Raw genomic sequence first — 16,968 nt, 5'->3', positions numbered from 1 at the left:
AGTGCTGGCTTGAGTTCCGGCTGTTCTACTTCCTATCCAGCTCTCTGATGATGTGCCTTGAAAAGCAGCAGAGGATGGCCTAAGTGCTTGGGCCCTTGTACCCACGTGGGAAACCCAGAGGAAGCTCTCGGCTCTTGGATTCAGCCTGGCCCAGCCTGGACTGTTGCAGCCATTTGGGGAGTGAATAAGCCAGTGGAAGATCTCTGTCTCTGTGACTCTGCCTTTCAAATAAATAAAATATTTCTAAAACAAAAAAAGAGTTTGAGAGGCCATCTCCATATAACTATCATTGATACCACATGACTTGCAAAGGAAAAATCAAGAGAAGGGGAGCACAGTGGAAGTTATAACCTGGGGAAAACACTTATATTCAGGAATGAATTACAAAAAAAAAAAAAAAAAGAAGAAGCAAGGAGGAGGCACCAGATAAAGAACCATTCAAAAAAGTAAAAGGAAGAGAACAAGGAAATAGTGGGGAAAGCAGGAAGTTTCAAGCACAGAAGAGCGACAAAATCACTGAAATGTTAAAACAAATTCAAAATAAATGAGAATTTAGGAAAGATCACTAGAATTTGTAAACAAAGAGATCATTATCAGTGGTCTTAGAGTAATTTCAGTGAGAAACAAATATGATTTTTAGTACATTGTACTGTACTTACCACAATCTGCTCTGTATTAAACCTATTTGAACATGAACAATGGGAAGCAAATATATATATGCACATATATATATAATTTATTTCCTTATTTCACAAGGTTCTTTGGACAAGTATAAGTTGTTCAAACACCATTTATTGAATTAAATTTAATCAGATTAAACTGAAATAAATTGGGTTCTATTGCATTGTAGTATATTACTCTACTGTAAGAAGGCATAAAGAAGTGAGAGAGAATGGCAACATACAGAAAAGATTCTTTTTAAAATTTGGGAGCAATGCAAAAAATGACCTAAATGAAAGATCTCTGTGAGTTAGATCCCAGTGGAAAGAACTGGCCATCAAAGAAGGAGGTACCTTTCTCTGAAGGAAGAAGAGAACTTCCACTTTGATTATAGCCTTGTATAAATAAGGTTAGAGTTTGTAAACTCAAGAAGCTTCCATAGCCTTGGCAGCTCATAACAAGAGCCTCGGGTGATCACTGATGTCATAAATAAGAGTGTTAATTGTTAAATCAACAACAGGAGTCACTGTGCACTTACTCTCCATGTAGGATCTCTGTCCTTAATGTGTTTATACTATGAGAATTAATGGTAAAAATAGTCTTCAAAGAGTACTTTATACTTTGTGTGTCTGTGTGGGTACAAACTGATGAAATCTTTACTTAGTATATACTAAGTTGATCTTCTGTATATAAAGATAATTGAAAATGAATCTTGAAGAATGAGATGGGAGAGGGAGTAGGAGATGGGATGGTTTGTGAGTGGGAGGGTGGTTATTGGGGGGGGGGGACCACTATAATCCAAAAGTTGTACTTTTGAAATTTATATTTATTAAATAAAAGTTTTCTTTTCTTTTTTTTTTCCTTTTTTTTTTTTTTTTGACAGGCAGAGTGGACAGTGAGAGACAGAGAAAAAGGTCTTCCTTTTTCCGTTGTTTCACCCTCCAATGGCTGCTGCAGTCAGCGAGCTGCGCTGATCCAAAGCCAGGAGCCAGGTGCTTCTCCTGGTCTCCCATGCGGGTGCAGGGCCCAAGCATTTGGGCCATCCTCCACTACACTCCTGGGCCACAGCAGAGAGCTGGACTGGAAGAGGAGCAACTGGGACAGAATCCGGCGCTCCGACCAGGACTAGAACCTGGTGTGCCGGTGCTGCAGGGGGAGGATCAGCCTATTGAACCGCAGCGCTGGCCTAAAAGTTTTCTAAAAAAATTGGGAGCAATGGTAATAAGAGAAAGAAGAAAGCAAAAGAAAGGTCAAGTAGGGTTTTGTTAGTTGAAAGCTGTTAGAGTTTGCACCTTCTTCTAGGTACAGGAAAAGAATCTAGCTTGAGGGAGAAGGTGAAGGCAAGCAAAGAGAATATTGGGATCGTTCTCTACAGAGCATGAAGGAGGTGATGGTATAAAAATTCAACAAGCTTGACACTTCCAACTTTGGGATTTATTACTTTATGTAAATAATAATTCAATAAGAATAGACTTTTAAAAAATACCTCAAGGAGGACTGGGTTAAGGGCTCAATTAGAGTTGCTGAATTCCTCTGAAATAGGCAGGAAGCTATTGTTCATCAAATCTTAAAACTGTACTTCTTCAATCCTAAAGGGGGTTATTTTAGAAATAAAAGCGCTATGTCATGTGAGTTTTTATTTAGAACTAAGTAAGTGGAACATGGTTCTTAGTTTTTATCCAGTACATAGCATCAATTCCCTATCTGGATGAACTCAGTGACTATGAAGCAAATGTAGAGCTCACCCACCACCCACACTTTCTTAAGAAAGTGTGTTTAGTACTTTGCTTTGTCCATAGATTCATATTAGGTGCTGATTAAGTACTTTTAGAACAATGAGTTCATATAAGTGGCATTCAGAAAGTTCAAGGAAAATGGAATTAATAGATAATTTATTTTGGTGCAAAAAAATTTTGGAGTCCATGATATAATTCACATTGAAGTTTGAGTGCAAGTTTATATCAGAGTTTGAGGCACTGTAGGCATAACCCATGCAGGTTTTTGTAATAAGCATTTTGCATTAATTTTTGAAGACTCTTTATTATTCACCAAACTAAGATAGAAACCATTTTTTACAGCAAGGATTTCTTGGAACACTACAGTAAGTACTCTGAAAAAAATATTCTATGGTCAAATTAGTTTGGGAAACAGTATGTACTATAACCTTCCCTTGGATATTTTACAGTGTTTTATCATGTTAAAGGCTATAAGGCATTGATGCAGTAGGGAACATTCTTAGCTTTGTCCAAACTTGCATTTTCTTTAACTATATTCTTTTTTTTATTTGACAAGTAGAGTTATAGACAGAGAGAGAGAGAGAGAGAGAGAGAGAGAGAGAAAGGTCTTCCTTCCGTTGGTTCACCCCACAAATGGCCACTAAGGCCAGCGCAGTGCCGATCCGAAGCCGGGACTAGAACCCGGTACCCATATGGGATGCCGGCGCCGCAGGTGGAGGATTAACCTAGTGCGCCATGGCGCCAGCCCCCAAACTTGCATTTTCTAAACTTATTTGAGCATAAGAAATTTATTTTCCTACCTAACTCATTCTACCCTATATAATCAGGTTTTCAATAGAACCTACTTTAGTGGAAATGCTAATTTAAGGAAATCCATAGATGACAAATCCACAGAAAATAACTGGGCAGTAGATATACAAGATCCATCTCAAACCTCTAAGGGTAATGTTATAACAAATATAATATGATACCATATTTCCATGGTGTTTTCAGGGATTTAAAAGATACTTCACTGAATAGAGTATTAGTTTAACTCATGAAAATATTGAGTGTTGGGGGCCGGCACTGTGGTGTAGTGGGTAAAGCCGCAGCCTGCAGTGCCGGCATCCCATATGGGAGCCATATGGGTTCTAGTCCCGGCTGCTCCTCTTCCACTCTAGCTCTCTGCTATGGCCTGGGAAAGCAGTGGAAGATGGCCCAAGCCCTTGGGCCCTTGCACCCTCATGGGAGATCTGGAAGAAGGTCCTGGTTCCTGTCTTCAGATTGGCAGAGCTCCGGCTGATGAGGCCATCTGGGGAGTGAACCAGAGGATGGAAGACCTCTCTCTCTCTCTGTCTCTCTCTGCCTCTCCTTCTCTCTCTGTGTAACTCTGACTTTCAAGTAAGTAAATAAATCTTTAAAAAAAAAAAAAAGAAAACATATTGAGTGCTGAAAAATAAAACTACAGAAAGAAGCCAGAGAAGAGAAACAGAGACGGTAGAAGACATGGAAAAAGGGACTCATAAGATACTAAAGGATTTAGGACGATTCAGTTTGAGAACAGATGGAGTACGTGTAAATAACTACATGGTTATACACTGTCTGGTGGATAGTAATCTCTATTTCCACAAAGAGCAGAAGAGATTTAGTATTAAACTACAAAATAGAAGAATAAAACTAGATTTAAGGAAATAATACTCTCACATGTGAAAAATTAACAGCAGAAATAGCCTTTCTGTGTTGTCAGTCATAGGTCTTCTTATTTATCATGGAAGGCGTAAGTATGTTCTTGCTTGGCTGCAAGGGGCTAGAAGTGATAACCTTCTGTACTATTAATCTGAAATTTCTGGGTATTTGAGCCGCCATTTTCCTTACTTGAATTTCCCCAGCCATGAGTCAGCAATGGCTGCTCCCAGGATGGGAGTGAAATAGCAGAGGCTGCTGAAGGCATGGTAGACAGATGTGGAGGTGTCCTCATTCCAGTGCAGGAAATACAGGAAATACAGGGTAAGCACAGCTACAGTGCAAAAAAAGGAGACAAAACAAGATCAATATGTTACAGTGACATGGAGAAGTATATTCGATCTCTGGTCTTTAAAATTGCTCCTGGCTTTTGGCACTTCTGTCAGTGAAGTAACAAGGGGCAACTGCAGGGCCATGAGAATCGTGGGAGTCGACAGGGTTATACTGACTGTACACATAAAATACTCCCCCTTCAGTCTATGTGCACTCATAATGACATTGAGGCCAATTACAAAGACAACATGGTGAATCTGAGATCCTCTTTTTCCTCTTTCCCAAGCGACAATATGATTTTTAGACCTGACAAACAAGTGTCAGGAATGGAATTGTGATGATGAGAGCTTTCCCGCCTAGGTTCTCACAGGCTGTGTTCTGGTTTCTGTCAGGTCTTTCAAATCTTGGCTTGCATGAGCTATTATATAAAATCCTATGAAGCATTTGCTGAAGATCTTGGCTGAAGGAAAGGACCAATTTGGACCAAGGCAGAAAAAGTAGTTAAGGGAAATAACTGTACACAAGGAGACTGGGGAGTTAAAAACATAGGGTGAGTAGGACCCTGGACATCAAATTACCTTTCATGCCATAATAGGAAAAACGCTCGCAGAATTCATTCACCACGATGAAGGCAATGCTCAGTGGATAGTTGGAGCCAAAGATTCTCTGTGCAACAGAAAGGCAATGGTTCAAGCATGAGCTTTTTTTGTCTACTTTAAACACTAGATTGCTCCACAACTGAAGGATACATTTATTTAAGTGGCTATAATGGGTGATATGGAGCAATGGTCTCTACCCTTCATGAAACAGCTATAATCACATTAAAAGTACTCATATTTCTAATTTAAGAGTAACAGAAGATAACTGGATGCTATCTTGTTCCTTATTTATTTAATATGCTACTGCTCATACATTTCTTGGTCTAGGACCTGCTGATTTCCCACAATTGTTAAATGACTGGGTCTCTGGGCAAGAGAATAATATTTATTTCTAGCAACAGAATGAAGAGGAGGCCTATGAAGTGAGTACCTGAAATCCAGAAAGTATCCTGCTTAGTGCTACTTTGGGGATTGGCCCCTCTTGTCTGCATCTGGTTCATTTGCCCTACTGGGAGAAACCCTGGAATTAGGCTGGTTTCCCCCTCAGAGGCTGCTGGAGCCAGACACAGGGCTCAATATGGAAGGCAGAGATTTCTAAAGGTAAGCTGACTGATTACCTAGACTTTGGTCAATGTGCTTAGGTCCCCTAAAATTAAATGCCCACTATTCCTTCTAAGGATATTCTATAAAATTTTCATGATATTCATAGTGGACATTAAAGGGATTATGCTATATCATGCATGCACTAAACCAATCAAGACATAAGAAATGTCATGTTTTATTTCAACCTCTACCTTTATAATAACTCACGTGAGATGCAGGTGGAGATATATGTTCTTGAAACAGTCAAATCTTATCATAAGATTTATATTGCCTCTTATTACATAGGAGGTATACACATCTTTGTTAACAGACTTCAATACTTTGGAACCAGAAGTGATATAACTGATTTTAAAAATATCTATAAAAAAATTAGCACTTTCATTCTTTTACCCATATAGACATACATTAACAATCCTCCAAATTTATGAAAGTATGTTAATGCACCACAAAGAACTGGGCGTCCTATCTTCCCAGCTCAGAGTTGGAGAATCCTGCAACTAAGAGTTTGGTTAATATACTTCACTATCTGTAACACAGTTGCTGGCTGTGTTAACATACTGACACACTAGCCATATCACTACATCTGTCTCTATGCCTTAGCTCTGTTACTCCAAAGAAACGAGAATAATACTACCTCTTGGCCTACAGTAAGGATTCAGTAAATCCTGGATATTATTACTATATCCACTCCAATTACAGGATTTTGGCATGAGGATAAATGAAATAATAAATTTGGAAGTGTTTTAACAAGCATGCAATGCAAAACATTACTACTTCTTTGTCTTACCTCCCACTGTAAACTGGGAACACACAGTAACAGAGATGGGCTCTCATCTAAAACTTCTGTTGGTGTCCAGCAGAAGGCTCTGTACACCGGGGGAACTAAGGGCTGAGTTTTTGTATTGGTAAAGAAGGAACAATCACACACAGTTCTCCAGACAGGAATGCTTGCCAAGTTTCCCTGGACATTCAAATTGCCTTTTTCCCCCCCTAGAGAAACTCCAAAAATGCAATGAAATACAGCAGAGCTCTGGATCCCAGTAGAAGAACTCTGACTCCCTCTTCTTGCTGTTTCCTTTTCTAAGTAAAGGAAGCTTCGACTTAGATTTTGTTTGCAGGTGAATTCTGACTCCAAGAGAGAATAGTTCTAATAATCTAGCACAGCTCAGCCTGAAGCTCCAGAGGCCATGGACAGAAGCCAAAAGAAGACAGCTACTGCTGCCAGAGGCCGAACTGAATTTGGATACTTACCGGAGGTGTCTTCTTTGCCGGGCTGGAGAGTTGAGGTGGTGTCTCTTCAGTGGAGACAGGTGAAAAAAGAGTTTCCTTGGACTCATTTTGCTGGAAGGGATTCATGGCTGGCTTCTTTCTCTCTCCTCAAGCATTTGGCTTCAGTAGGCAGTTAGGACAGCTGCCAGACTACAGTGAAAAGGGGGGACTGGGTGTGGGGGGGGGGGGAGAGAAGGGGTGGTTTCAGCAACTAGGTTTAACCCTGTGGGTGTCAGTTTCAGTAACTGCCCGATTGAGAGCAAAGCAGGAAGCTATAGGAAAAGAAAGGGCTGGTGTTCTAGTTTAAAAGAACGATTGTATAAAAGGTAAACATGGGGAAAGGAAAACATCTTACAAGTCACAAGAGTGATGAGCCAATGCTAGAAAATTGTCAAGGAAATGTACATTTCAGAAAGATTACCTTTGCAAATACCTACAAGATAGCTCAGAAAAGAGTGCCTGAGCACAGATCAAAACACTGATATGAGGGTACCGGTAGCTGCTTTATTGAACACCTGTTATGTGCAGGGTTAATATAAATATATGTGAAGTACATATGTAATATGTATATATAACGTAAGTATTTGTTCTATTTCTTACTACTATCCTTGTTTTACAGAAACTAATGTTCCAAGAAATTAAGAAATTTGTCTAATATCACATTGTCAGTAAGTGATAAGTGTGGAATTTTTATTATGCTATGATAGGAAGGGTAGAGATTGGTATCTGTGAAACTTTGGCCATTATTCAGGTATGGAAGCTATGTAAATGGAAGCAGGAATGTAGGCAAATTGAAATGCATTAAAGAGGGAAGGTCATCACAAAACTGAACTTGAGGTAAAAGGTGTTGGTTGTAGTTACTGATATTGTAAAGGTCAGCTAAAAATATCCTTTAAGCAATTTAAAAAGTGGGGCTCCAGAAAATGAGAGGAAAAGATTGGTAATATACCTTTGGGAATCATTTTTCTTTGCTAAAGTCAGTTTTCATTTTCTCATTTCAAGATGAAACCCCCTTTCATTAAAGAAATAAAATTTAATTTGTGCAAAAATTATGTTCTAGGTACTGTTTGTAAAAACAGTTATGTTCTAGGTACCAGTGCAAACATTACTTTTCTTAATTTTCAGTGGATGGACTCTCTAACTACTCTAGAATATTATATTTAGACCTTATCAGAGAAGAAACGAGAACAAACATGATGACAATAGATGCATTTTATACCATGCTATTTTTGCTATGTCAAGAAGGGAAAGAACAAGAGCATGGTGTCCCTCTAGCTGTCAGTCAAAAGAAAAGAGAAAAGTATGGTTAAGAGTTATGCAAAGGCATAACCACAAGGAAGTCTGGCAATTCCAGAATAAATTGCTTTGAGAATATGAGAGAGAAAACCTATGATTCTATTTCTTGCAAAATTCTTACATTACCTATTTGAATAATTCATTGACAAATAAGATCTTTTCCTCCCTAAACTTTAACTCAGACTTTGACCACATCTTCTTAGCTTCTATTACACCCTTCATTTCCTCTCTCTCCCACGAACCTGTACCCAAAAGAGGGTCCAGCTTCATTTCTGAATGTGGTATTAATGAATAACCGTAGTTATTCTTTTTGTTAATCACTCTGTATGTAAAACAAATGAGCAGTCAGAAATAACTAGTTAAGGGGCCAGCGCTGTGGCGCAATGGCTTAAAGCCCTGGCTTGCAGTGCCGGCATTCCATATGGACGCTGGTTTGAGACCTGGCTGCTCCACTTCCAATCTAGCTCTCTGCTATGGCCTGGGAAAGCAGTAGAAGATGGCCCAAGTCCTTGGACCCCTGCACCCGTCTGGGAGACCCAGATGAAGCTCCTGGCTCTCGGATCAGTGCAACTCTGGCCATTGTGGCCAACTGGGGAGTGAACCATTGGATGGAACACATCTCTCTCTCTCTGTCTCTCTCTCTCTGTCTCTCTGCCTCTCCTCTCCCTGTGTACTCAAATAAATAAATAAATCTTTAATTAAAAAAAGAAATAGCTAGTTAACTAGTGGAGGTACAGATGTTTGAAGACTTAACTATGTTGGTGAATTTCCTTATTCTGTCATTTCTACTGCTAGAAGGCTCATATTATAAAGATGTCAGTATCCCCCAAGTCAACCTACAGTTTCAACACAAAATCTGTCAGTGTAGAAAACAAGTGGATTTTAAAAATTCACATGGAAATGCAAAATAAAAATCAAGAATAGAAAAGCTAATCTTGAAGAATTGTGGAGAACTTGTACTAAGACCTATTATAAAGCTATTATAAATATAACAAAATGGATTGACACATGACAGATAAGGCAATAAATGGAACAGAATAAAGTTCAGAAAAAGATTCACACATATACTTTTAAAAAAAATTTTTCAGAGAGAGAGAGAGAGAGGTCTTCCTTCTGTTGGTTCACTCCCCAAGTGGCTGCCACGGCCGGCACTGCACCGATCCGAAGCCAGGAGCCAGGTGCTTCTCCCTGGTCTCCCATGCAGGTGCAGGGGCCCAAGCACTTGGGCCATCCTCCACTGCCCTCCTGGACCACAGCAGAGAGCTGGACTGGAAGAGGAGCAACCAGGACTAGAACCGGCACCCATATGGGATGCCGGTGCTGCAGGCAGAGGATTAACCAAGTGAGCCACGGCACCGGCCCCCCACACATATACTTTTTATGACAAAGGTGATGCTGCAGTAAATTGGGGAAAATGATGGTGTTTGCAAAAAATAAAAACATCTGTAAATGTATATGTCAAATTATTGACTCTTACACATAAAAATCAATTCTATATGGATTATAGATCTGAATATTCAATAAGGAAAATAAGTTTTAGAGGAAAACATAAGAGACCATCCTTATAAGTCTGAAGTGAGCTAAAATTTCTTAAATAAGACATAAAGTAGGGTAATCATAAAAAGTGGTATGTTGGATAATATTAAGAACTTTTGTTTACCAAAGTCATCATTAAAAGATAACGTATAGAGTGGGAAAAATATTCATGTTACACTTACACATATCTGTTAAAGAATTATGTCCAGACTAAAAAGCTCTACAACTTTTTTTTTTTTTTTTTTTGACAGGAAGAGTTACAGAAAATGAGAGGGAGAGAGAGTGAGAAAGGTCTTCCTTCCGTTGGTTCACTCCCCAAATGGCCGCAACGGCCGGAGCTATGCTGATCCGAAGCCAGGAGCCAGGTGCTTCCTCCTAGTCTCCCTTGCAGATGCAGGGGCCCAAGCACTTGGACCATCTTTCACTGCCCTCCCGGGCCACAGCAGAGCTGGACTGGAACAGGAGCAACTGGGACTAGAACTGGTGCCCACATGGAATGCCGGTGCCGCAGGTGGAAGATTAACCTAGTACGCCACTGCGCTGGCCCCAGCTCTAAAACTTAATAACAGAAGATGGATAATGAAAAAATGTTCAAGAGAAGTGAATAGAGGATACTCAAATAGCCAATAAATCTGTGAACACTGTTAACTGTATGGATGTAAATATAGCTTATTTAACTAGTCCTCAATTGATGCATATTCAGATTTGATCTTTTGTTACTATAAATAACACAATAACAAGGCCCATAAGTTACATACACCTGGATACACTTGCAGAAGGTAGATTGCTGACTCAGAGTATATGCTTTTGTAACTTTTAGAACCACCCATCTTTGTCCATTTTTTTCTCTCCTTCCTTCTTTCTATCTTTTTCTTTTCTTTCTCTTTCTCTCTCTATCTTTCCCATCTTCCCTCCTTTCCTTCCATCCTCCTCCTCCTTTGAGAGGGAGAGACAGAGAGGGGGGAGAGAAAGTGTACCCTCCCATCCATTGGTTTGCTCCCCAAATATTTTCAGTGTCTGAGACTGAGCCAAGCCAAAGCTGGGAGCCCAAAACTCAATCCAAGTCTCCCATCTCAGTGGCAAGAACCCAACTGCGTGAGTCATCACCACCATCTCATAAGGGCTGCATTAGCAGGAAGCTGGAGTCAGGAGGTTCAACCAGATACTGAACACAGGTACCCGGATGTGGGAAGCGAGCATCTTAACTGCTAGGCTGAATACCATCCTAACCCAATTTTCTATTGAGTTGTTTCTCTCTTTATTGTAAAATAGTAAGATCTCTTTGTATATCATTAACTTTTTTATAGGTTTCTTCAGTGCAAATTTTTCTACATGCTCACTTCAGGTCAGGTACTTGATCAACATCATTGTATTTATCATTGATATCAATGATCTGCCATCCACTTTGTTGCAAATATTTTTCCTATTTTATTCTTTTAAAATAAAACTTTTTTTTTTTTTTTGGTATTTTTGACAGGCAGAGTGAACAGTAGAGGGAGACAGAGAGAAAGATCTTCCTTTGCCGTTGGTTCACCCTCCAATGGCCGCCGCGGTTGGTGCGCTGCGGCCGGCGCACCGCGCTGAGCCGATGGCAGGAGCCAGGTGCTTCTCCTGGTCTCCCATGGGGTGCAGGGCCCAAGAACTTGGGCCATCCTCCACTGCACTCCCTGGCCACAGCAGAGAGCTGGCCTGGAAGAGGGGCAACCGGGACAGGATCGGTGCCCGACCGGGACTAGAACCCGGTGTGCCGGCGCTGCAAGGCGGAGGATTAGCCTACTGAGCCAAGGCGCAGGCTTTAAAATAAAACTTTTGATAAATGTGCTAATATCAAGTGTACCACTTCATTACTTTTTATATATCTGTAATTCACACACCACTACCAAGATGAAATTTAAAAAACAAAATTTCTCTATAGTCTTGAAGTTCTTCAGCAAAGTCCACTGCTTCTGTTCTGCCTCGCAAACCTCCCTCCCTCAAGATAATCATTATTGTGACTTCCAGCACCATAGATTTGCTTTGCCTGTTTTGAACTTCATGTAGATAGAATAACACTGTAATTTTGTTTGATTTATACTCTTCAATACAAGCTACATCTGTGAGATTCATTCATGGTGTTGCCTGTAGCAAAAATTTTCCCCATTGTTTGAAAGAATTCACTATATAAACATGCCACAATTTGTTTCCCTCTTCTTCTGTTGATGGGCAGTTGACTTATTTCCAGTTTTAGAGTTGGCTCTGATTGACTTAGTTTACACTGGAAACTATGCTTCCCAGAGTTATTTTCTCTGTAAGCCAGAAATCTCGCGAGCTGTGGGAAGTAGCAGTGAAGCTACTTGGCCAAAGACAGGACCGGCTGTGAACCAGTAAGTCTCTGCCCTGTGCTGATGGGTCTTAAAGTGCAAGGGAATACATACAAGAATCAGGCTATTTTTCAAGTTTCCCCAGGCTTTGCATTTCATCAGGACATTTTGAGTGTCTATGGGATTATGATGATACATTTTTTGGTGTTTGTTAAAAGTTCTTGGCTCATCACTCCCATAACCCTTGTTATTTCCTAAGTGACTAGAACACTGTTAGGGCACTTTGGGTCTCAGGAGCAAGTTACAGGAAACAGTCTCTTTGTCTGACTTCTTCCTGCCTTACACTCACCTGTTCCTTTTTTCTCCCCAAGGCAGGCCATAAAACTAGAATTTATCTTTCTCAAGTTGGGTTATGGAATCTAAAAATATTCCCAAACTTGGTCTGCTCTGTAGTTGATCATAAATCTCTAATCTACCTTGTCTGATAACAGATCATAGGACCCATCTCATTCCAAGCAAGTCTTGCCCCGTAATCTTGTGGAAGAAATGCTGAAGAATCTGAACCAACAGGCCTTGCTGGGTTTCCCTACCCAGTCTACTGGGAATCATGCCTATTCAATAAAGTCTCAATAAAATCCATCTGTTAACCATGCAGGTTCCTGGGGATTGGAAGCATCTTCTCCCATATTTTGCCCCATGCACTTCTTCATCTGTGTTCTTTGTAATGTCCTTTACAATAAACTAGTAAACATGTTTCTCTGACTTCCACGGACATGTGCGAATTAATCAAACCCAATCAGGGGGCTGTGGGAACACTGATTTATAGCCAGATAAATCAGAACCACAGGGAAAAAAACCTGGGACCTCAGTTGGCATCTGAAATTGAGAATGCGTGTGTGTGTGTGTGTGTGTGGTGGGGGAGAGGAAGTTTTGGGGACTGAGTGCTCAACCTGTGGAATCTGATGCTATCTCCACAGACAGTGATAGAACTGAATGAATCTTGATGTGAATGGAAGGGGAGAGGGAGCGGGAAAGGGGAGGGTTGCGGGTGGGAGGGAAGTTATGGGAGGGGGGAAGCCATTGTAATCCATAAGCTGTACTTTGGAAATTTATATGCATTAAATAAAAGTTTAATAAATGAAAAAAAAAAAGAACTGAATTGAATCACAAGACACTTGGCTGCTGATCATTGCTTGTTTGCTTGCTGGTGGGGAGCAATCTACACACATTTTAGAATCACAGAAGTCTTCTATATTGATTGTTGTGGTCTGAAAAAATGTTCCCAGGGCGTGAATACCACCTACTCCATCAAACTGAGTTTTCTTCATGGAAAAGATATATCAGTCTACAAAATATTGACATTATCAACCTTTTTATATTGTATTTTTAATAAAATGTTACATTCTTTAGTTCTTTTGATCCATCTCAATAAACTGGAAATTACTAAAATAATTGTTACAGGAAGTGTATCTGAACATATAATGCCTGAGTTCTAACATGTCTAACTCTTGCTTGCTTATTGTATTACTTAGTTTAACCAAGCCATTCAGAGCAGATCAAACTAAAAAGATATGTGCTTAGAATTATGCCAGGATCATCAGACATTTCTGGTAGAGAACATTATATCTGAGAACTTGTATAATCCTGAAAATGAATGAAGTAAGGAGATATATTCACTACGGAATAAAAAAAAAATCCCGTCATTTGCAACAAAATGGATGCAACTGGAAACCATTATACTTAGTGAAATAAGCCAGTCCCAAAAAGACAAATACCATGTTTTCCATGACCTGTGGTAACTTAGAGAACCTAGAAGGTAATGTGTAGGACTCAAATTGATACTTTGAGATTTGATGATTTTTAATAGCCCTTGTCTCAACTGTTGAAGAACAGTGTTTTTTTCTTCATACTATTTGTTGAACTCTTTACTTAGTGTAGGCTAAATCTTAAGAGTATAAAGTAAACTGAAAATATATCTTTGTAAAAAATAAGAATGAGAATAGGAAAGAAGGGTGGGAGTGTGGGCAGAAGGAAGGGTAGGGTGGAAAGTATCACTATGTTCCTGATTCTGTATATAGGAAATACATGAAATACCTTAAATAAAATTAAATAACTGAAATTTAATATTAAATAAATGAAATACCTTAAATAAAATGTTTTTTAAAAAGGAGGTATAGAAGAAAGAAAGATACTATCTCATTCCTGGGCTACTTAAATATGTCCTTGAGGGTTATAGAGAATTATGATAAACTAGGAATGCAAACCAAAAAAATGATATTTAAGAATGTTTCATTTATGGGGGAAAAATACGGAGGGGAGATGAGCTGTTTGCATTGCAGGAAGTCAAGTCTGTTTTGTAGTTAGCATCACCAGCTCATATCACCATGTACTCATTTTTGGTAGAGTTAACATTAATAAAAGAACCTCAGCATAACATTTTTCAGTAAAAATCATCCTAATTTGTATTACTATATTTAAGTAAGCAAGTTTTACTAACTACTTTCAATGTATGAACTTGCTTTAGTTAAGTAATAAATGATAAAGTTCTCAGCTAAGTAATACTGACAAATAAAATTTTAAAAAATGAAGACTGATTAACAAAGTAGGCCCCTCCTCCTCCTCCTTCAAGATTTATTTATTTATTTGAAAGGCAGAGTTACGCAGAGAGAGAAGGAGAGGCAGAGAGTCTTCCATCTGCTACTTCATCCCCCAATTGGCTGCAATGGGCCAGAGCTGCGCTGAACCAAAGCCAGGAGCCAGGAGCTTCCTCTAGGTCCTCACACTTGGGTGCGGGGGCTCAAGGACTTGAACCATCTTCTACTGCTTTCCCAGGCCATAGCAGAGAGCTGGATCAGAAGTGGAACAGCTGGGACTCGAACCAATGCCCATATGGGATGCCGGCCCCACCGGATCCTCCACTTCTGATCCAGCTCCCTGCTTATGTGTCTGGGAAAGCAGTGTAAAATGGCCAGAGTCCTTGGGCCCCTGCACCCACATGGGAGATCCAGATGAAGCTCCTAGCTCCTTACTTCAGCCTGGCCCAGCCCTGATTGTTGCAGCCATTTAGAGAGTGAACCAGCAGATGGAAGATTTCTCTTTCTCTCTCACTCTCTGTAACTCTGCCTTTCAAATAAATAAAACTAAATCTTTCAAAAATAAATAATTAGCTCACTAGGCTAATCCTCCACCTGCAGCACCGGCACCCTGGGTTCTAGACCCGGTTGGGGTGCCAGATTCTATCCCAGTTGCTCCTCTTCTAGTCCAGCTCTCTGCTGTGGCCCGGGAGTGCAGTGGAGGATGGCCCAAGTGCTTGGGCCCTGCACCCGCATGGGAGACCAGGAGGCACCTGGCTCCTGGCTTTGGATAGGCACACGGGCTGTGGTGGCCATTTGGAGGGTAAACCAACAGAAGGAAGACCTTTCTCTCTGTCTCTCTGTCTAACTCTGCCTGTCAAAAATAAATAAATAAATAAATATTTAAAAAGATAGTTAAAATATTTATTTTAAAAAGACCAAAACACATGAATTTTCCAAAAGACATTATAGAAATTCTAATGGTAAAGGATGAAGTTAAATAAAGAATTTTATGATTGTTAAAACTTGAAGTAACTGAGATGATGATCTCCAATAGATGAGTGGATAGACTCTGGTACGTCCAGACATGTAGGAAACTTAAATTCCTATTAGTAAGTGAAATAAACTACATATATACTGCATGATTCAAACTATACAATATTCTGGAAATGGCAAAGCTATGAAGACAATAAAAAGATTAGTGGTTGTTAGGTATTCGAATGGAGAGAGAGGTGGCTGGCGCCGCGGCTCACTAGGCTAATCCTCCACCTTGCGGCGCCGGCACACCGGGTTCTAGTCCCGGTCGGGGCGCCGGATTCTGTCCCGGTTGCCCCTCTTCCAGGCCAGCTCTCTGCTGTGGCCAGGGAGTGCAGTGGAGGATGGCCCAAGTGCTTGGGCCCTGCACCCCATGGGAGACCAGGAGAAGCACCTGGCTCCTGCCATCGCGCTCAGCGCGGTGCGCCGGCCGCAGTGCGCCAACCGCGGCGGCCATTGGAGGGTGAACCAACGGCAAAGGAAGACCTTTCTCTCTGTCTCTCTCTCTGTCCACTCTGCCTGTCAAAAAAAAAAAAAAAAAAAAAAAAAGAATGGAGAGAGAGATGAATAGGAAGAACATATGTGATTTTTAAGATGGTGAAACATTCTCTATATTACTACAGTGATGGATACATGTTATTATTGTATGCAGTTTTCAGAAACCCATAAAATGTACAACATCAAGAGTTAATCCTAATGTAAACTATGGACTTTAAGTGCTAGCGATGTATCAAGGTAAGTTCATCAATTGCATAATATATGATTCCTTTGTGGAATATGGATAGTGGTGAGAGAGAACACTGGAACTCTAAACTTTCTGCTCAATTTTGCTATAAACCTCTGCTCTAAAACTATATTTTAAATTAAAAGGAAACTGCTAGTCAGTGGCTTTCAACTATAATTTAGTATTTATCATTCCTCTCCCAAATTCAAAGATATTATAAAATTAAATATCTCCTTAATGCTTTACTGTTTCTTTTTCTGTCAAAAACAAATTGGTGAAAATATTCTAAGAGATAACATTTGTTCCATTAAAATAATTACTTAATTTCACATTTACCCTCATTTATAGATTTGTCAAGAACTAAAGTATTTTTAATCATAGTTTAAGGACTATCAGAAAAAAAAAGCTTAGAGATATAATTTAAAACCATGGATATTTATCATAAGTCAATAGCTTTTGACACTGCACAACTGGAGACAACAGTGTGGTAAAACAGCACTAAAGAGTCTATGACATGTGTGCCACTTGTTAACTAACAATACATGGGGCAGGTTAAGCTTTAAGCAAGCAAATAAAGATAACACATGGAAATGCTGGTACTCAATAAAAGGTTAAAAATACAACATCAAGTGAAAATTTGGA

The 16,968-nt window shown here is 39.8% G+C and overlaps 1 protein-coding gene and 1 non-coding gene across 2 annotated transcripts in view; both read right to left on the bottom strand.

The window, feature by feature from the left end:
- The window catches only part of SLC15A2 (solute carrier family 15 member 2), a 38,706-nt gene extending 31,745 nt beyond the window's left edge, over positions 1-6,961 (bottom strand). Inside the window, exons 1-3 of the mRNA XM_062177037.1 lie at positions 6,845-6,961; positions 4,970-5,057; positions 4,251-4,392 (exon numbers count right to left, since the gene is read on the bottom strand). Coding sequence (XP_062033021.1) covers positions 4,251-4,392; positions 4,970-5,057; positions 6,845-6,949 — 335 coding nt within the window. The 5' untranslated portion in view covers positions 6,950-6,961. The remainder of the gene's footprint in view (positions 1-4,250; positions 4,393-4,969; positions 5,058-6,844) is intronic.
- A 4,042-nt stretch (positions 6,962-11,003) lies between these two features.
- On the bottom strand, positions 11,004-11,067 carry LOC133753026 (small nucleolar RNA SNORD78). Its single transcript, XR_009865019.1, has one exon. It is a non-coding gene; the product is annotated as a small nucleolar RNA SNORD78 (small nucleolar RNA).
- Positions 11,068-16,968: the final 5,901 nt, after the last annotated feature.

This window comes from Lepus europaeus, chromosome 2 (assembly GCF_033115175.1).
Source record: "Lepus europaeus isolate LE1 chromosome 2, mLepTim1.pri, whole genome shotgun sequence".
Lineage (NCBI taxonomy): Eukaryota > Metazoa > Chordata > Mammalia > Lagomorpha > Leporidae > Lepus > Lepus europaeus.
This window is presented reverse-complemented; position numbering and strand designations above follow the sequence as displayed.